The sequence below is a fragment of the Bombina bombina genome, chromosome 9 (genome assembly GCF_027579735.1).
Source record: "Bombina bombina isolate aBomBom1 chromosome 9, aBomBom1.pri, whole genome shotgun sequence".
NCBI classification, from domain to species: domain Eukaryota; kingdom Metazoa; phylum Chordata; class Amphibia; order Anura; family Bombinatoridae; genus Bombina; species Bombina bombina.
In genome coordinates this window covers 269,883,619-269,905,939 of record NC_069507.1, presented here as the reverse complement: position 1 = coordinate 269,905,939, position 22,321 = coordinate 269,883,619, and the positions used below count along the sequence as shown (strand labels likewise).

General features: G+C 38.2%; 1 protein-coding gene across 2 annotated transcripts in view; it reads left to right on the top strand.

The window, feature by feature from the left end:
• The window catches only part of LOC128640312 (alpha-2-macroglobulin), a 325,027-nt gene that overhangs the window by 151,224 nt on the left and 151,482 nt on the right, over window positions 1-22,321 (top strand). For both annotated transcript variants that reach the window (XM_053692803.1, XM_053692802.1), the window contains exons 19-22: window positions 3,019-3,247; window positions 3,333-3,456; window positions 21,167-21,285; window positions 21,555-21,606. In XM_053692803.1, the coding sequence (XP_053548778.1) occupies window positions 3,019-3,247; window positions 3,333-3,456; window positions 21,167-21,285; window positions 21,555-21,606 (524 nt within the window). The remainder of the gene's footprint in view (window positions 1-3,018; window positions 3,248-3,332; window positions 3,457-21,166; window positions 21,286-21,554; window positions 21,607-22,321) is intronic.

The window sequence follows — 22,321 nt, the reverse complement described above, 5'->3', positions numbered from 1 at the left end:
ATCCATGCTTTCATGTTGTTTACACCAAATTCTGACCCTACCATCTGAATGTTGCAGCTGAAATCGACTCATCAGATCAGGCAACATTTTATTAATCTTCTTTTGTCAAATTTTGGTGAGCCTGTGCAAATTTTAGCCTCAGTTTCCTGTTCTTAGCTGACAGGAGTGGCACCCGGTGTGGTCTTCTGCTGCTGTAGCCCATCTGCTTCAAGGTTCGACGTGTTGTGCATTCAGAGATGGTATTCTGCATACCTTGGTTGTAACAAGTGGTTATTTGAGTTACTGTTCCCTTTCTATTATCTCTAAACCAGTCTGCCCATTCTCCTCTGACCTCGGACATCAACAAAGCATTTTCGTCCACACAACTGCCGCTCACTGGATATTTTCTCTCTTTTGGACCATTCTCTGTAAATCCTAGAGATGGTTGTGCGTGAAAATCCCAGTAGATCAGCAGTTTTTTAAATACTCAGACCAGTTTGGCACCAACAACCATGCCATGTTCAAAGTCACTTAAATCCCCTTTCTTCCCTATTCTGATGCTCGGTTTGAACTTCAGTAAGTTGTCTTCACTATATCTAGATGCCTAAATGCATTGAGTTGCTGCCAAGTGATTGGCTGATTAGCAATTTGTGTTCCAAAGCAATTGAACAAGTGTACCTAATAAAGTGGCCAGTGAGTGTATATGTTTATTATTAATTAAAGATTTTAACAGCGATTTAAAGGTATACAGTATGGTATATGACAAAGTTTTGGACTGAGAAGGGCTTAAAAAGTGTATATGCATGTGTGTGTATATTTGTATGTATGGAGATATATGTGTATGTGTGTGCATGTGGGTAGATATATATTTACGTATGTGTATGTGTGTAGTTATATGTGTGTTTGTGTAGATGAATGTTTGTATGTGAATGTGTAAAGATGTATGTGTGTGTGTAGATTTATGTGTATGTGTGTGTGTAGGTGTATGTATGTGTGCAGATTTATGTGAATGTGTAAAGATGTATGTGTATGTGTGTGTGTATATTTATGTGTATGTGTGTTTGTAGGTGTATGTATGTGTGCAGATTTATGTGAATGTGTAAAGATGTATGTGTATGTGTGTGTGTAGATTTATGTGAATGTGTAAAGATGTATGTGTGTAGATATACAGTATGTGTATGAGTGTAGATATATGTATAGAATTATGTATGTATGTGTATGTGTGTAGATATACAGTATGTGTATGAGTGTAGATATATGTATAGAATTATGTATGTATGTGTATGTGTGTAGATATACAGTATGTGTGTTTGTATTTGTATGTATCTCTATGTTAAAGTACTTTGGCGGCGTTTTATTTTTTACCCAAGATCTCATATCTTTGAGCCCTTATTACTTTTTTATGCAATATTTTTTATAAAATAATTTGTATTAGACAGTGTTAATATGAGTGTAACTGTACTGTGTAATGTATATTTATTAGATAGTGTTATTATGTGTGTAACTGTACTGTGTAATGTATATTTATTAGATGGTGTTATTATGTGTGTAACTGTACTGTGTAATGTATATTTATTTGACAGTGTTATTATGTGTGTAACTGTACTGTGTAATGTATATTTATTAGATAGTGTTATTATGTGTGTAACTGTACTGTGTAATGTATATTTATTAGATAGTGTTATTATGTGTGTAACTGTACTGCATAATGTATATTTATTAGATAGTGTTATTATGAGTGTAACTGTACTGTGTAATGTATATTTATTAGATAGTGTTATTATGTGTGTAACTGTACTGTGTAATGTATATTTATTAGATAGTGTTATTATGTGTGTAACTGTACTGTGTAATGTATATTTATTAGATAGTGTTAATATGAGTGTAACTGTAGTGTGTAATGTATATTTATTAGACAGTGTTAATATGAGTGTAACTGTAGTGTGTAATGTATATTTATTAGTGAGTGTTATTATGTGTGTAACTGTACTGTGTAATGTATATTTATTAGATGGTGTTATTATGAGTGTAACTGTACTGTGTAATGTATATGTATTAGACAGTGTTAATATGAGTGTAACTGTACTGTGTAATGTATATTTATTAGATAGTGTTATTATGAGTGTAACTGTACTATGTAATGTATATGTATTAGATAGTGTTATTATGTGTGTAACTGTACTGTGTAATGTATATTTATTAGACAGTGTTAATATGAGTGTAACTGTACTGTGTAATGTATATTTATTAGATTGTGTTATTATGTGTGTAACTGTACTATGTAATGTATATTTATTAGACAGTGTTATTACGTGTGTAACTGTAGTGTGTAATGTATATTTATTAGACAGTGTTATTATGAGTGTAACTGTAGTGTGTAATGTATATTTATTAGACAGTGTTATTATGAGTGTAACTGTACTGTGTAATGTATATTTATTAGTGAGTGTTATTATGTGTGTAACTGTACTGTGTAATGTATATTTATTAGACAGTGTTAATATGAGTGTAACTGTACTGTGTAATGTATATTTATTAGATAGTGTTAATATGTGTGTAACTGTACTGTGTAATGTATATTTATTAGACAGTGTTATTATGTGTGTAACTGCACTGTGTAATGTATATTTATTAGACAGTGTTATTATGTGTGTAACTGCACTGTGTAATGTATATTTATTAGACAGTGTTATTATGAGTGTAACTGTACTGTGTAATGTATATTTATTAGACAGTGTTATTATGTGTGTAACTGTACTGTGTAATGGATATTTATTAGACAGTGTTATTATGAGTGTAACTGTAGTGTGTAATGTATATGTATTAGACAGTGTTAATATGAGTGTAACTGTACTTGGGAATGTATTCTTGAAGTGTTTTGTGAAACTTTTTTGTTTTCGGAAAAAGCGATTTTGCTCAACTTGTAATATCAGCGCAATTAAAAAGACTTGCGAAAAGGAGATATTGCTTGCGCAAAACCATTTGCGCCTCACTTGTAATCTAGCACAAAGTCTTTCTAACACTTGTCCCTTATAATAGTTCTCTAGGAATTGCTCAGGTACCAGTAAAGCTCCCAGACTCTATCACAACGTGGAAAGTAGGAATGTTCTGTACATCAAAGGAATCTGGCTTTGGTCTTTCCGAGACCGTATCTCATGTGGCTTTCCAGCCGTTCTTTATAGATCTAACCCTACCATATTCTGCAGTCCGAGGAGAAACCTTCACTCTAAAAGCAACAGTGTTTAACTACCTCTCCAACACCATAAGGGTAGGTAACCACTACACCAAGTGCTCTTTATGTTTCTTTGTTTTTTTTTCATTCCATTTTTATCCATATTCTCCTTTTTTACTAGGTGCACATCTCACTGGATAATTCTGACCAGTTCTTGGTTCATTCAGTGGACCGAGTAGAAAATTACTGTGTTGGCGAGAATAATAAAGTGACGGTGTCTTGGGAGATCACTCTAAAATCTTTAGGTGAGGAACTTCATATCTCACAATCAGCTAGATTACGAGTTTTCGTTATGACTCAAAAAGCATCGTTATGGCCCATAACGATGCTTTTTCACTAACGCCACTATTACAAGTCTTGTCAGAATGGTTGTACCGCACACCTTTTTGGCCGTCACGCAACGTCAGTACCGCACTTTAAAAAAAGTCCCTTTTCAATGGGAAAAGTGGCAAAAAAGTGAGCGGTACAGTCTAAAATGACAAGATCCGTACTGCCATCTAGAGTCAGTAGTTATGAGTTTTATGCTACATAGCTATACCATAAAACTCATAACTAAACTGTCACAAAGTACACTAACACCCATAAACTACCTATAAACCCCTAAACCGAGGTCCTCCCGCATCCCAAACACTAAACTAAAATTATTAACCCCTAATCTGCCGCTCCGTTCATCGCTGCTACTTAAAAAATGTATTAACCCCTATTCCGCCGCTCCCCAACATCAACTTAACTATAATAAATCTATTAACCCCTAAACCGCCATCCTCCCGCATTACAAACACTATTTACATATTATTAACCCCTAATCTGCCATCCGCCCACACCGCCGCTATAATAAACCTAATAACCACTAAACCCACAACTAAATATACTAAATTAAACTATTAACTCCTAAACCTCTGGCCTCCCACATTACTACATAAATATATTAACCCCTAAACCTAACCCTAACGTAACGTAAATACCTATAAAATAGAACCTATCGCCTGGATTTAGAGTTTTGCGGCCAAAGGGGTGCGTTAGCTACGCATGTTTTTTTCCCCCCGCACCTTTTAAATAACGCTGGCGTTTAGAGTTCTCTGAAGGGCTGCGTTAGGCTACAAAAAGGGAGCGAAAAGGCATATTTCAACTCTCAATACCAGCATTGCTTACGGTAGCGGCTAGCTGGAAAAACATGCTCGTGCACTATATCCCCATAGGAAACAATAGGGCAGTTTGGGCTGAAAAAAAACCTAACACCTGCAAAAAAGCAGCGTTCAGCTCCTAACGCAGCCCCATTGTTTCTTATGGGGAAACACTTCCTAAGTCTGCACCTAACACCCTAACATGTACCCCGAGTCTAAACACCCCTAACCTTACACTTATTAACCCCTAATCTGCCACCCCCGCTATTGCTGACCCCTGCATTATATTATTAACCCCTAATCTTCCGCTCCGTACACCGCCGCAACCTACATTATACCTATGTACCCCTAATCTGCTGCCCCTAACATCGCCGACCCCTATATTATATTTATTAACCCCTAATCTGCCGTCCCCAACGTCGCCGCTACCTACCTACACTTATTAACCCCTAATCTGCCGACCGGACCTCGCCGCCACTATAATAAATGTATTAACCCCTAAACCGCCGCACTCCCGCCTTGCAAACCCTATAATAAATAGTATTAACCAATAATCTGCCCCCCCTAACATCGCCGACACCTAACTTCAAGTATTAACCCCTAATCTGCCGACTGGACCTCGCAGCTACTCTAATAAATGTATTAACCCCTAAAGCTAAGTCTAACCCTAACCCTAACACCCCCCTAAGTAAAATATAATTTTAATGTAACAAAATAAATTAAATATTATTAACTAAAGTCTTCCTATTTAAAACTAAATACTTATTTGTAAAATAAACCCTAATATAGCTACAATATAACGAATAATTATTTTGTAGCTATTTTAGGATTTAAATTTATTTTACAGGCAACTTTGTATTTATTTTAACTAGGTACAATAGCTATTAAATAGTTATTTACTATTTAATAGCTACCTAGTTAAAATAATTACAAAATTACCTGTAAAATAAATCCTAACCTAAGTTACAATTAAACCTAACACTATACTATCAATAAATTAATTAAATCAATTAACTACAAATAACTACAATTAAATAAACTAAACTAAATTACCAAAAAAACAAACACTAAATTACAAAAAATAAAAAAAGATTACACAAATTTTAAGCTAATTACACCTACTCTAAGACCCCTAATAAAATAACAAAGCCCCCCAAAATAAAAAAATACCCTACCCTAATCTAAATTTAAAAAGTTAACAGCACTATTACCTTACCAGCCCTTAAAAGGGCTTTTTGCGGGCATGCCCCAAAGAAATCAGCTCTTTTGCCTGTAAAAAAAACACAATACCACCCCCAACATTACAACCCACATACCCCTACTCTAACCCAAACCCCCCTTAAATAAACCTAACACTACCCCCCTGAAGATCTCCCTACCTTGAGTCGTCTTCACTCAGCCGAGCACCGATGGACCAAAAGAAGACATCCGGGAGCGGCAGATGTCTTCATCCTATCCGGGCAGAAGAGGACATCCAGACCGGCAGACATCTTCATCCAAGCGGAATCCTCTTCTCTTGACGGATCTTCTCGAATGAAGGTTCCTTTAAGTGACGTCATCCAAGATGGCTTCCCTTGAATTCCGATTGGCTGATAGAATTCTATCAGCCAATCGAATTCAAGGTGAAAAAAGTCCTATTGGCTAATGCAATCAGCCAGTAGGATTGAGCTTCAATCCTATTGGCTGATCCAATCAGCCAATAGGATTGAACTCACATTCTATTGGCTGATTGGAACAGCCAATAGAATGCAAGCTCAATCCTATTGGCTGATTGCATCAGCCAATAGGATTTTTTGACCTTTAGATTAGGTTTAATTAGTTTAAATATTTGATAATTTCTAATTTAATGTCTAATTTAGTGTTGTTTTTTTTTGTAATTTAGTTAATTGTATTTAATAAATGTAATTTATTTAATTGTAGTGTAAGGTTAGGTTTTAGTGTAACTCAGGTTAGGTTTTATTTTACAGGTATATTTGTATTTATTTTAACTAGGTAGTTAGTAAATAGTTAATAACTATTTACTAACTAGTCTACCTAGTTAAAATAAATACAAACTTGCCTGTAAAATAAAAATAAAACCTAAGATAGCTACAATGTAACTATTAGTTATATTGTAGCTAGCTTAGGTTTTATTTTACAGGTAAGTTTGTATTTAGTTTTAAATAGGAATTATTTACGGCTAGATTATGAGTTTGTAGTTAGCCTTAAAAAGCAGCGTTAAGAGGTCCTAACGCTGCTTTTTAACGCCCGCTGGTATTACGAGCCTTGCAGGTACAGGTGTACCGCTCACTTTTTTGTCCAGACTCGGAAATATCGCAAATCCACTTACGTAAATTGCGTATCCTCTTTTTTCAATGGGACTTGCATAGCGCCGGTATTACGAGTCTGACCAAAAGTGAGTGGTAGACCCTCTCCTGTCAAGCCTGGTACCGCATTTACAAGTCAGTAGTTAAGAGTTTTACACTACAACGCCGTAGCATAAAACTCTTAACTTAAGTGCTAAAAATTACACTAACACCCATAAACTACCTATTAACCCCTAAACCGAGGTCCCCCACATCGCAAACACTAAAATAAATATTTTAACCCCTAATTTGCCGAACCGGACATCGCCGCCACTATAATAAATATATTAACCCCTAAACCGCTGCACTCCCGCATCGCAAACATTAGTTACATATTATTAACCCCTAATCTGCCGGCCCTAACATCGCTGCCACCTACCTACATTTATTAACCCCTAATCTGCCGCCCCCAACGTCGCCGCCACTATAATAAAGTTATTAACCCCTAAACCTAACCCTAACACCCCCTAACTTAAATATAATTAAAAAAATCTTAATAAAATTACTACAATTAACTAAATTATTCCTATTTAAATACTAAATACACTACACTATCCTATAATATAAAAGGCCAAGTGTGTTTGTCCGAAGCTGTCATGCGCAGTAGAGAAAGCATGAGGACAAACACACCTGGCCTTTGAGTCCCTAGCTGATCTGCGGCAGAAGTGGGCGTGGCCGGGCATGAGCGGGGGGCATGGCTGACGTGAAGGGGGCGTGACCGGACGTGAATAGCCGTGAACGGGACGTGGTCGGGCGTTAAGGGGCGTGGTCAGGCACGGTCGCGCAATAGAGGGGAGAGAGATAGAGAGGGGAGAGGGGGGAGAAAGAGGGGGAGAGAGAAGAGAGGGAGAGAGAGGAGGGGAGAGAGAGAGGGGAGAGAGAGAGAGGGGGCGGAGAGAGAGGGGGCGGAGAGAGAGGGGGAGAGAGAGAGGGAGAGAGAGAGATGGAGGGAGAGAGAGAGAGAGAGGGGGGGAGAGAGAGGGTGGAGAGAGAGATCGCAAAAGAAGCGGGAGAGACAGCGCAAAAGAGAGGGGGGAAGAGCGCAAAAGAGAGGGGGGAGAGAGCACGCAAAAGAGAGAGGGGAGAGAGAGCAAAAGAGAGGGGGTAGAGAGAGCGCAAAAGAGAGGGGGGGGGAGAGAGCGCAAAAGAGAGGGGAGAGAGAACAAAAGAGAGGGGGAGAGAGAAAGCGCAAAAGACAGGGGGGAGAGAGAGCGCAAAAGAGAGGGGGAGAGAACGCAAAAGAGATGGGGTAGAGACAGAGTGCAAAAGAGATGGGGGAGAGAGAGAGCGCAAAAGAGAGGGAGAGAGAGAGAGCGCAAAAGAGAGGGGGAGAGAGAGAGCGCAAAAGAGAGGGAGAGAGAGAGAGCGCAAAAGAGAGGGGGAGAGAGAGAGCGCAAAAGAGAGTGGGGAGAGAGAGAGCGCAAAAGAGAGGGGGAGAGAGCTCAAAAGAGAGGGGGGAGAGAGCTCAAAAGAGAGGGGGAGAGAGAGCACAAAAGAGAGGGGGGGGGAGAGAGCACAAAAGAGAGGGGGAAAGAGAGAGCGCAAAAGAGAAGGGGGAGAGAGAGAGCTCAAAAGAGAGGGGGGAGAGAGAGAGCTTAAAAGAGAGGGGGAGAGAGAGAGAGCAAAAGAGAGGGGGGAGAGAGAGAGCAAAAGAGAGGGGGAGGGAGAGAGAGCGCAAGGGGTGGGACTGCTGTACTGCAAAAAATGACCCGTGTGAACGGGCATTAGGACTAGTAATTAAATAAATTAACTAAACTAAATACAATTAATTACAATTAAATAAAATTATCTAAAGTACGAAAAAAAATTACAGAAAATAATAAAATAATTGCAAGATTTTAAAACTAATTACACCTACTCTAATCCCCCTAACAAAATAAAAAAGCCCTACCCTACACTAAATTACAAATAGCCCTTAAAGGGCCTTTTGCGGGGCAAGTAATCAGCTCTTTTACCTGTAAAAAAAAAAGTACAAATACCCCCCAACATTAAAACCCACCACCCACACAACCAACCCTACTCTAAAACCCACTCAATCCCCCCTTAAAAAAACTAACACTAACCCCCTGAAGATCACCCTGCCGTGAGATGTCTTCACCCAACCGGGCAGAAGTAGTCCTTCAGACGGGCAGAAGTCTTCATCCAACTGGGCAGAAATGGTCCTCCAAACAGGCAGAAGTCTTCATCCAACCGGGCAGAAGTGGTCCTCCAGACTGGCAGAAGTCTTCATCCAGATGGCATCTTCTATCTTCATCCATCTGGCGTGGAGCGGGTCCATCTTCAAGACATCCGAGGTGGAGCATCCTCTTCGTCTGACGACTGAATTAAGGTTCCTTTAAATGATGTCACCCAAGATGGCGTCCCTTCAATTCCGATTGGCTGATAGAATTCTATCAGCCAATCGGAATTAAGGTAGAAAAAATCCTATTGGCTGAAGCAATCAGCCAATAGCATTGAAGTTCAATCCTATTGGCTGATCCAATCAGCCAATAGGATTGAGCTGGCATTCTATTGGCTGTTCCAATCAGAAAATAGAATGCCAGTTCAATCCTATTGGCTAATTGCATCAGCCAATAGGATTTTTTCTACCTTAATTCTGATTGGCTTATAGAATTCTATCAGCCAATCGGAATTGAAGGGACGCCATCTTAGATGACGTCATTTACAGGAATCTTCATTCAGTCGTCGGACGAAGAAAGAAGAGGATGCTCCGTGTTGGATGTCTTGAAGATGGACCCGCTCCGCGCCGTATGGATGAAGATAGAAGATGCCATCTGGATGAAGACTTCTGCCTGTCTGGAGGACCACTTCTTCCCGGTTGGATGAAGACTTCTGCCTGTCTGGAGGACCACTTCTGCCCGGTTGGGTGAAGATGTCTCACGGTAGGGTGATCTTCAGGGGGTTAGTGTTAGTTTTTTTAAGGGGGAATTGGGTGGGTTTTAGAGTGGTGTTGGTTTTGTGGGTGGTGGGTTTTAATGTTGAGGGGGTATTTGTACTTTTTTTTTACAGGTAAAAGAGCTGATTACTTTGGGGCAATGCTTCTGCCCGGTTGGGTGAAGACGTCTCACGGTAGGGTGATCTTCAGGGGGTTAGTGTTAGTTTTTTTAAGGGGGAATTGGGTGGGTTTTAGAGTAGGGTTGATTGTGTGGGTGGTGGGTTTTAATGTTGAGGGGGTATTTGTACTTTTTTTTTACAGGTAAAAGAGCTGATTACTTTGGGGCAATGCCCCGCAAAAGGGCTATTTGTAATTTAGTGTAGGGTAGGGTTTTTTTATTTTGGGGGGCTTTTTTTATTTTGTTAGAGGGATTAGAGTAGGTGTACTTAGTTTAAAAATCTTGTAATTATTTTATTATTTTCTGTAATTTAGTGGGTTTTTTTCGTACTTTAGATAATTTTATTTAATTGTAATTAATTGTATTTAGTTTAGTTAATTTATTTAATTATAGTGTAGTGTTTGGTGTAATTGTAACTTAGGTTAGGTTTTATTTTACAGGTAAATTTGTCTTTATTTTAACTAGGTAGCTATTAAATAGTTAATAACTATTTAATAATTATTCTACCTAGTTAAAATAAATACAAAGTTGCCTGTAAAATAAAAATAAACCCTAAACTAGATACAATGTAACTATTAGTTATATTGTAGCTAGCTTAGGGTTTATTTTACAGGTAAGTATTTAGTTTTAAATAGGAATAATTTAGTTACATGTAGTAATTTTATTTAGATTTATTTAAATTATATTTAAGTTAGGGGGGGTTAGGGTTAGACTTAGGTTTAGGGGTTAATATGTTTATTATAGTGGTGGCGACATTGGGGGTGGAAGATTAGGGGTTAATAAATATAATGTAGGGTTCGGCAATGTTGGGGGCAGCAGTTTAGGGGTTTATAACTATAATGTAGGTGGCGACGGTGTCCGGAGTGGCAGATTAGGGGTTAATAATATAATGCAGGTGTTGGCGATGTGGGGGATGGCAGATTAGGGGTTAATAAGTGTAATATTAGGGGTGTTTAGATTCAGGGTTCATGTTAGGGTGTTAGGTGTAGACATAACTTTTATTTCCCCATAGGAATCAATGTGGCTGCGTTAGGAGCTGAACGCTGCTTTTTTGCAGGTGTTTGGTTTTTTTTCAGCCGGCTCTCCCCCATTGATTCCTTTGGGGAAATCGTGCACAAGCACGTTTTACCAGCTCACCTCTAACGTAAGCAGCGCTGGTATTGAGGTGAGATGTGGAGCAAAATTTTGCTCTTCGCTCACTTTTTTGCGGTTAACGCCGGGTTTCTAAAAACCCGTAATACCAGCGATGTCTGTAAGTGAGTGGTGAGCATAAACTGCTCGTTAGCACCGCACCCCTGTTAACGACAAATTTGTCATCTAGGCGTTTGTTATTAATAGTAGGTTTTATTTAGATTTATTTTAATTACATTAAAGTTAGTGGGAGTTAGGGTTACGTTAGGGTTAGGGTTAGAATTAGGGTTAGGGGTTTATAACTGTAGTATAGTGGCGGCGACGTTGGGGTGGAAGATTAGGGGTTAATAACTGTAATGTAGGTGGCGGCGACATTTGGGAGGCAGATTAGGGGTTAATAAGTGTAATGTAGGTGGCGGCAATGTTGGGGTGGCAGATTAGGGGTTAATAAGTTTAATGTAGGTGGCGGTGATGTCGGGGCGGCAGATTAGGGGTTAATAAGTGTAATGTAGGTGGCGGCGATGTCGGGGGCAGCAGATTTGGGGTTAATAAGTGTAATGTAGGTGGCGGCGATGTTAGGGGCAGCAGATTCGGGGTTAATAAGCGTAGGTACGTGGTAGCGATGTCGGGGGCGGCAGATTAGGGGTGTTTAGACTCAGGGTTTATACTAGGGTGTTAGGTGTAAACTTTTCTTTCCCCATAGGAATCAATGGGGCTGCGCTACGGAACTTTACGCTCCTTTTTATTGCAGGTGTTAGGCTTTTTTTCAGCCAGCTCTCCCCATTGATGACTATGGGGAAATCGTGCACAAGCACGTAAAACCAGCTCACAGCAGCGCTGATATTGGAGTGCGGTATGGAGCTCAATTTTGCTCAACGCTCACTTATTGCCTGCTAACGCCAGTTTTTTGCAAACCTGTAATAGCAGCGCTGTAGGGAGGTGAGAGGTGACAATATCTTGCAAGTTAGTACTGAGCAGCTCTAACTATTAGTTATATTGTAGCTATCTTAGGTTTTATTTTACATGTAAGTATTTAGTTTTAAATAGGAATTTTTTAGGTAATAATTGTAAGTTTTATTTAGATTAATTTTAATTATATTTAAGTTAGGGGGTGTTAGGGTTATGTTTAGGGTTAGGGTTACGTTAGGGTTAAGTTTAGGGGTTAATATATTTATGTAGTGTTAGTGATGTGGGAGGCCAGAGGTTTAGGGGTTAATAACTTTAGTATAGTGGTGGCGACATTGGGGGTGGCAGATTAGGGGTTAATAAATGTAATGAAAGTGGCGGCGATGTTAGGGCCAGCAGATTAGGGGTTAATAACTGTAATGTAGGTGGCAGCAATGTCGAGGGTGGCAGATTAGGGGTGTTTAGACGTGAATTTTATGATAGGGTGTTAGGTTTAAACTGAACTTTTTCTTTCCCCATAGACATCAATGGGGCTGCGTTACGGAGCTTTTCATTCCGCGATTGCAGGTGTTAGGCATTTTTTTAGCCGACTTTCCCCATTGATGTCTATGGGGAAATCGTACACAAACACGTCAAAGCAGCGCTTGTATTTGGGTGAGGTATGGAGCTCAACGCCACCATATCGCCCGCGCAAGCCGGGTTTTCAAAACCTGTAATAGCAGCGCTATGAAAGGTTAGCGATGAAAATAACGTACACAAAATTAGTGAGCAGCCATGACGTCATAACTAGTAATCTAGCTGAATGATAATAATTTGTACCTAGAAATAAGCTTAACGTGGTTAATATTGTAAAGGATCACAATACATGATAATAACTTAATTTACTTTAAACTTAAAGTGACACTCAAGTCAAAATTAAACTTTCATGATTCAGATAGAGCAGTCATTTAAACAACTTTACAATTTACTTCCATTAATAAAATGTGCACAATCTTTTTATATTTACACTTTTTGAGTCACCAGCTGCTACCGAGCATGTTCAAGAGTTAACAGAATATACGTATATGCATTAGGCTAATGGCTGTCACATGATACAGGAGTGGAAATAGACATAACTTGGAAATTTGTCAGAAAAAAATATACTCACTTGAAGCTCAGACTAAGTGCTATTGTATTGTCTTGTTATCATGTGAAGCACAGGCTAAGATCTATTGTATTGTCTTGTTATCATGTGAAGCACAGACTAAGTGCTATTGTATTGTCTTGTTATCATGTGAAGCTCAGACTAAGTGCTATTGTATTGTCTTGTTATCATGTGAAGCTCAGACTAAGTGCTATTGTATTGTCTTCTTATCATGTGAAGCTCAGACTAAGTGCTATTGTATTGTCTTGCTTTCATGTGAAGCTCAGACTAAGTGCTATTGTATTGTCTTCTTATCATGTGAAGCTCAGACTAAGTGCTATTGTATTTTCTTGTTATCATGTGAAGCTCAGACTAAGTGCTATTGTATTGTTTTGTTATCATGTGAAGCTCAGACTAAGTGCTATTGTATTGTCTTGTTATCATGTGAAGCTCAGACTAAGTGCTATTGTATTGTCTTGTTATCATGTGAAGCTCAGACTAAGTGCCATTGCATTGTCTTCTTATCATGTGAAGCTCAGACTAAGTGCTATTGTATTGTCTTGTTATCACGTGAAGCTCAGACTAAGTGCTATTGTATTGTCTTGTTATCAAGTGAAGCTCAGACTAAGTGCTATTGTATTGTCTTGTTATCATGTGAAGCTCAGACTAAGTGCTATTGTATTGTCTTGTTATCACGTGAAGCTCAGACTAAGTGCTATTGCATTGTCTTCTTATCATGTGAAGCTCAGACTAAGTGCTATTGTATTGTCTTGTTATCATGTGAAGCTCAGACTAAGTGCTATTGTATTGTCTTGTTATCATGTGAAGCTCAGACTAAGTGCTATTGTATTGTCTTGTTATCATGTGAAGCTCAGACTAAGTGCTATTGTATTGTCTTGTTATCATGTGAAGCTCAGACTAAGTGCTATTGTATTGTCTTGTTATCATGTGAAGCACAGACTAAGTGCTATTGTATTTTCTTGTTATCACGTGAAGCTCAGACTAAGTGCTATTGTATTGTCTTGTTATCATGTGAAGCTCAGACTAAGTGCTATTGTATTGTCTTGTTATCATGTGAAGCTCAGACTAAGTGCTATTGTATTGTCTTCTTATCATGTGAAGCTCAGACTAAGTGCTATTGTATTGTCTTGTTTTCATGTGAAGCTCAGACTAAGTGCTATTGTATTGTCTTCTTATCATGTGAAGCTCAGACTAAGTGCTATTGTATTTTCTTGTTATCATGTGAAGCTCAGACTAAGTGCTATTGTATTGTCTTGTTATCATGTGAAGCTCAGACTAAGTGCTATTGTATTGTCTTGTTATCATGTGAAGCTCAGACTAAGTGCTATTGTATTGTCTTGTTATCATGTGAAGCTCAGACTAAGTGCCATTGCATTGTCTTCTTATCATGTGAAGCTCAGACTAAGTGCTATTGTATTGTCTTGTTATCACGTGAAGCTCAGACTAAGTGCTATTGTATTGTCTTGTTATCAAGTGAAGCTCAGACTAAGTGCTATTGTATTGTCTTGTTATCATGTGAAGCTCAGACTAAGTGCTATTGTATTGTCTTGTTATCACGTGAAGCTCAGACTAAGTGCTATTGCATTGTCTTCTTATCATGTGAAGCTCAGACTAAGTGCTATTGTATTGTCTTGTTATCATGTGAAGCTCAGACTAAGTGCTATTGTATTGTCTTGTTATCATGTGAAGCTCAGACTAAGTGCTATTGTATTGTCTTGTTATCATGTGAAGCTCAGACTAAGTGCTATTGTATTGTCTTGTTATCATGTGAAGCTCAGACTAAGTGCTATTGTATTGTCTTGTTATCATGTGAAGCACAGACTAAGTGCTATTGTATTTTCTTGTTATCACGTGAAGCTCAGACTAAGTGCTATTGTATTGTCTTGTTATCATGTGAAGCTCAGACTAAGTGCTATTGTATTGTCTTGTTATCACGTGAAGCTCAGACTAAGTGCTATTGTATTGTCTTGTTATCACGTGAAGCTCAGACTAAGTGCTATCGTATTGTCTTGTTATCATGTGAAGCTCAGACTAAGTGCTATTGTATTGTCTTGTTATCATGTGAAGCTCAGACTAAGTGCTATTGTGTTGTCTTGTTATCATGTGAAGCTCAGACTAAGTGCTATTGTATTGTCTTGTTTTCATGTGAAGCTCAGACTAAGTGCTATTGTATTGTCTTGTTATCACGTGAAGCTCAGACTAAGTGCTATTGTATTGTCTTGTTATCACGTGAAGCTCAGACTAAGTGCTATTGTATTGTCTTGTTATCATGTGAAGCTCAGACTAAGTGCTATTGTATTGTCTTGTTATCATGTGAAGCTCAGACTAAGTGCTATTGTATTGTCTTGTTATCATGTGAAGCTCAGACTAAGTGCTATTGTATTGTCTTGTTATCACGTGAAGCTCAGACTAAGTGCTATTGTATTGTCTTGTTATCACGTGAAGCTCAGACTAAGTGCTATTGTATTGTCTTCTTATCATGTGAAGCTCAGACTAAGTGCTATTGTATTGTCTTGTTATCATGTGAAGCTCAGACTAAGTGCTATTGTATTGTCTTGTTATCATGTGAAGCTCAGACTAAGTGCTATTGTATTGTCTTGTTATCTTGTGAAGCTCAGACTAAGTGCTATTGTATTGTCTTGTTATCTTGTGAAGCTCAGACTAAGTGCTATTGTATTGTCTTGTTATCATGTGAAGCTCAGACTAAGTGCTATTGCATTGTCTTGTTATCATGTGAAGCTCAGACTAAGTGCTATTGTATTGTCTTGTTATCATGTGAAGCTCAGACTAAGTGCTATTGTATTGTCTTGTTGTCATGTGAAGCTCAGACTAAGTGCTATTGTATTGTCTTGTTATCATGTGAAGCTCAGACTAAGTGCTATTGTATTGTCTTGTTATCATGTGAAGCTCAGACTAAGTGCTATTGTATTGTCTTGTTATCATGTGAAGCTCAGACTAAGTGCTATTGTATTGTCTTGTTATCATGTGAAGCTCAGACTAAGTGCTATTGTATTGTCTTGTTATCATGTGAAGCTCAGACTAAGTGCTATTGTATTGTCTTGTTTTCATGTGAAGCTCAGACTAAGTGCTATTGTATTGTCTTGTTATCATGTGAAGCTCAGACTAAGTGCCATTGTATTGTCTTGTTATCATGTGAAGCTCAGACTAAGTGCTATTGTATTGTCTTGTTATCACGTGAAGCTCAGACTAAGTGCTATTGTATTGTCTTGTTATCATGTGAAGCTCAGACTAAGTGCTATTGTATTGTCTTGTTTTCATGTGAAGCTCAGACTAAGTGCTATTGTATTGTCTTGTTTTCATGTGAAGCTCAGACTAAGTGCTATTGTATTGTCTTGTTATCATGCATTTGTTGATTTTGCAAATTTACTGATTGGTCCATTAAAGCTTTTTCTTGATAATATATATTTTTTCCTTAAGATCTTAGCAATAAAAAGACTTAAAGGGACAGTCTATTCAAAATTATACTTTTATGATTTAGATAGGACATGCATTTTTAAACATTTTTCCAATTTACGTTTATCATCACATTTGCTCTGTTTCTCGCTATTCTTTGTTGAAATCTAAACCTAGGTAGGCTCATATGTTCATTTCTAGCCCCTGAAGATAGCCTCTTATCTCAGGGCACTTTGACAGTTTTTCACAGCTAGACAGCGCTAGTTCATGTGTGCCCTGTAGATAACATTCGGCTAGATTATGAGTTGTGCGTTAGGGTAAAAAAGCAGCATTAAGAGGTCCTAACGCTGCTCTTTTACGCCCGCTGGTATTATAAGTCTTGCAGGTTTAGGGTCACCGTACACTACTTTGGCTTTACCGCAAAACGACTTACGTAAACTTCGTACAGTCTTTTTTCTATGGGACTTCCATAGCGCCGGTATTACGCGTCTGTCCTGGGAGGCCAAAAAGTGAGCGGTACACCCTACCCTGTCAAGAGTCCTAACACATTTAAAAGTCAGTAGTTATGAGTTTTACACTACAACGCCGTAACATAAAACTCATATCTTAAGTGCTAAAAAGTACACTAACACCCATAAACTACATATTAACCCCTAAACTGAGGCCCTCCCGCATCGCAAATACTATAATAACATTTTTAACCCCTAATCTACCACTCAGGACACCGCCGCAACCTACATTATCCCTATGAACCCCTAATCTGCTGACCCCAACATCGCCGATACCTACATTATATTTATTAACCCCTAATCTGCCTTCCCCAATGTTGCCGCCACCTACCTACACTTATTAACCCCTAATCTGCCGACCCAACGTCGCCACCACTATAACAAACATATTAACCCCTAAACCGCCGCACTCCCACCTCACAAACATTAGTTAAATATTATTAACCCCTAATCTGCCAGCCCTAACATTTACGCCACCTACCTACATTTATTAACCCCTAATCTGCCGCCCCCAACGTCGCTGCCACTATATTAAAGTTATTAACCCCTAAACCTAAGTCTAACCCTAAACCTAACACCCCCTAACTTAAATATAATTTAAATAAATCGAAATAAATATTTCTATCATTAACTAAATTATTCCTATTTAAAACTGAATACTTACCTCTAAAAAAAACCTAAAATAGCTACAATATAACTAATAGTTACATTGTAGCTAGCTTAGGATTTATTTTTATTTTACAAGCAAGTTTGTATTTATTTTAACTAGGTAGAATAGTTATTAAATAGTTATTAACTATTTAAGAACTACCCAGTTAAAATAAAGACAAATTTACCTGTAAAATAAAACCTAAGTTACACTAACACCTAACACTACACTATAATTAAATACATTAAATTAAATACAAATACCTACATTAAATTAAATTAGCTAAAGTACAAAAACAAACAAACTAAATTGCAGAAATTTAAACTAATTACACCTAATCTAATAGCCCTATTAAAATAAAAAAGCCCCCCCCCAAATAAAAAAAAACCCTAGCCTAAACTAAACTACCATTGCCCCAAAGTAATCAGCTCTTTTACCTGTAAAAAAAATACAAACAACCCCCCAAACAGTAAAACCCACCACCCACACAACAAACCCCCCAAATAAAATACTAGCTAAAAAAACCTAAGCCCCCATTGCCCTGAAAAGGGCATTTGGATGGGCATTGCCCTTAAAAGGGAAGTTAGCTCTTTTGCGGTCCAAAGTCCTAACCTAAAAAATAAACCCATCCAACACACCCTTAAAAAAACCTAACACTAACCCCCTGAAGATCGACTTACTGGGAGACATCTTCATCCAAGCCGGGCAGAAGTGGTCCTCCAGACGGGCAGAAGTCTTCATCCAGATGGCATCTTCTATCTTCATCCATCCGGTGCGGAGCGGGTCCATCGTCAAGACATCGGACGCGGAGCATCCTCTTCATCCGACAACTAAAACAGATTGAAGGTACCTTTAAGTGACATCATCCAAGATGGCGTCCCATAGATTCCGATTGGCTGATAGAATTCTATCAGCCAATCGGAATTAAGTTAGAAAAATCCAATCAGACAATAGAATTGAGCTCGCATTCTATTGGCTGTTCCAATCAGCCAATAGAATGCGAGCTCAATCCTATTGGCTGATTGCATCAGCCAATAGGATTTTTTCTACCTTAATTCCGATTGGCTGATAGAATTCTATCAGCCAATCAGAATCTAAGGGACGCCATCTTGGATGACATCACTTAAAGGTACCTTCATTCTGTTTTAGTCGTCGGATGAAGAGAATGCTCCACGTCTGATGTCTTGAAGATGGACCCGCTCCACGCCGGATGGATGAAGATAGAAGATGCCTTCTGGATGAAGACTTCTGCCCGTCTAGAGGACCACTTCTGCCCGGCTTGGATGAAGACTTCTGTCCATCTGGAGGACCACTTCGCCCTGCTTTGATGAAGACGTCTCCCGGTAAGTCGATCTTCAGGGGGTTAGTGTTAGGTTTTTATAAGGGTGTATTGGGTGGGTTTATTTTTTAGGTTAGAACTTTGGGCCACAAAAGAGCTAACTGCCCTTTTAAGGGCAATGCCCATCCAAATGCCCTTTTCAGGGCAATGTTTATTTTTTTAGCTAGTATTTTATTTGGGGGGTTGGTTATGTGGGTGGTGGGTTTTACTGTTGAGGGGGTTGTTTGTATTTTTTTTACAGGTAAAAGAGCTGATTACTTTGTGGCAATGCCCCGCAAAAGGCCCTTTTAAGGGCTATTGGTAGTTTAGTTTAGGCTAGGGTTTTTTTTTTGTTTTTTTGGGGGGGGGCTATTAGATTAGGTGTAATTAGTTTAAACTTCTGTAATTTGTTTATTATTTTCTGTAGTTTAGTGTTTTTTTGTACTTTATCTAATTTAATTTAATGTAGGTAGTTGTATTTAATTTAATTTATTTAATTATAGTGTAGTGTTAGGTGTAAGTGTAACTTAGGTTAGGTTTTATTTTACAGGTAAATTTGTCTTTATTTTAACTAGGTAGTTATTAAATAGTTAATAACTATTTAATAACTATTCTACCTAGTTAAAATAAATACAAACTTGCTTGTAAAATAAAAATAAATCCTAAGCTAGCTACAATGTAACTATTAGTTATATTGTAGCTATCTTAGGGTTTATTTTACAGGTAAGTATTTAGTTTTAAATAGGAATAATTTAGTTAATGATAGAAATATTTATTTTGATTTATTTAAATTATATTTAAGTTAGGGGTTGTTAGGTTTAGGGTTAGACTTAGGTTTAGGGGTTAATAACTTTAATATAGTGGTGGCAACGTTGGGGGTGGCAGATTAGGGGGTTAATAAATGTAGGTAGGTGGCGGAAATGTTAGGGCTGGCAGATTAGGGGTTAATAATATTTAACTAATGTTTGTGAGGTGGGAGTGCGGCGGTTTAGGGGTTATGTTTATTATAGTGGTGGCGACGTTGGGGGCGGCAGATTAGGGGTTAAAAAGTGTAGGTAGGTGGCGGCAACATTGGGGAAGGCAGATTAGGGGTTAATAAATATAATGTAGGGGTCGGCGATGTTGGGGGCAGCAGATTAGGGGTTCATAAGTATAATGTAGGTGGCGGCGGTGTCCCGAGCGGCAGATTAGGGGTTAATAATATAATGTAGGTGTCGGCGATGTTGGGGGCTTCAGATTAGGGTTAATAAGTGTAAGATTAAGGGTGTTTACTGACTCGGGGTTCATGTTAGGGTGTTAGGTGTAGACATAACTTATATTTCCCCATAGGAATCAATGGGGCTGCGCTAAGGAGTTTTACGCTGCTTTTTTGCAGGTGTTAGACTTTTTTTTTGCCGGCTCTTCCCGTTGATTCCTATGGGGAAATCGTGCACAAGCACGTTACACCAGCTCACCGCTGACTTAAGCAGTTCTGGTATTGGAGAGCGGTAATGAGCAAAATTATACTCAACGCTCACTTTTTGTCTTTTAATGACGGGTTTCTGAAAACTCATAATACCAGCGCTGTGTATGTAAGTGAGCGGTGAGGGAAAACTGCTCGTTAGCACCGCACAGCCTCTAACGCAAAACTCGTAATCTGGGCCATTGTTCTTACGCCCATGTAGTTATTTATGAGAGGGCGCTGATTGGCTAAAATGCAAGTCTGTCAAAATAATTGAGATAAGGGGGCAGTTTGCAGAAGCTTAGATACAAGGTAATCACAGAATTAAAAAGTTTATTAATATAAATGTGTTGGTTATGCAAAACTGGGGAATGGTAAATAAAGGGATTAAATATCTTTTTATACAATAAAAATTCTGGAGTACACTGTAATAAAGCAGATAATACTGTCCCTAATTTTATTAATAAATGTATTTATACAGTAGATTTTTCAAATAACTAAAACTGTGACCACAAGTTTTATTTACGCTGGTGTTAAATGATAGATTTCTCTCTGGGTTGTGGTGATTACTGCCTGGCCTCGGGCATGATTAAAATAAATCATCTGGCACTGGTACATCCTATATACTGATTAGAACCTCCTTCAGGCAGCCATATTTGTTGGTTCTTCATGCTCGCTTTGGCTACCACAATAAATTGAAGCCTTTTTGGCAAGAACCATCTACTGAGTTTCTACTGTGGTTATAACCAGGTATCTGGTAATGTCTACATGCATGGCCTTACGCCTATGTCATTTCTCAGCAAATGCTTCAGACCTCTGTAGCCAATTCCAGCATAGGATGTAGTAGACAAGTGACTCCATTTGTGTTTTTCTCTTTAGTGACATCATGTTGTTATTGCATTATTTATGGCCCTTTTGCAGGTTCAGTAACATTTACTGTGAGCGCAGAGACTTTGTCTGGAGAAGGACTTTGTGGAAATGAGCTTATTAACCTTCAGCAAGGCCGGAAGGACACACTTAGCAAAGACATCCTGGTGGAGGTAGGATTGATATGGTGCAGTTTAATAATAGACTGAGGAAAGGGCATGTCTGCCTAGATTCACTGATAAAGTTATAAACAGGGGCCATTTATTAAGATCTCACTGACTGTGAGCATAAGCAGATAACTTGCATTTAATACAACACAATGGGAAGCAATTAATAAACACACGGACAAAGGGACAATGACCTTGTACATTTACAAATGAAGTATTTGTTTTACAACCTTTAACATTACAGCTCATCTTATTGTTTTATTTGTGAATTACAGCCAGAGGGAATAGAAAAGGAGGAAACACAGAACGTCATGGTGTGCGGAAAAGGTAAGAAACTTGTACGGTTGGCTATGTCTACAGCTCAGTATTAAATCTCACACCTCTTGTTTACAGCTTTGTGCCTGGTATGCTTTTCTGTTCAGTTACCTCATTTAGATTACAAGTGGTGCTCTATTTAGCCATTTCACTTGCATGCCAACACTGCCAGAAATAAACGTTTTACACATGTGGGATAGCGTGCATATTAGTAAAGGAAATTGTTTGCCGATAGCGAAAAGCTGATGCTCGCTAACTTCAGGACTTCGGATATCATGACTACATTAATTTCTCCCCATAGACTTCAATGGAGAGCACCAGTTCAAAAAACCTAACACTTATAGCTCACGCAATAACCCGACAGCCACTTTAGATATTTTGCATTCCTATGTTGTTTGCATAAGATAAAATGTTCTTTTAATTTATAAATATTATTTTTTATAAATATATCTGTTTATTTGTATAATATATATTTATACTTATATATCTAAATGTTTATAGACAGGTTATATATATAAATATACTAAGAGCATTGGAATGTAAAATATTTACAGTAAAAAACATAATTCTTATTAATATTCAATAAAAAATGTTTTTCTTGTTTTCAGTTATTTCAGTGGAAATTAATAGAGGAGCCAATTAGGAGTAACGCTATATTGGATTTGGTGCTATCAAATGATACAGATATAATATCAAACATAGAAGTCAAAGAACATTTGGGTAACAG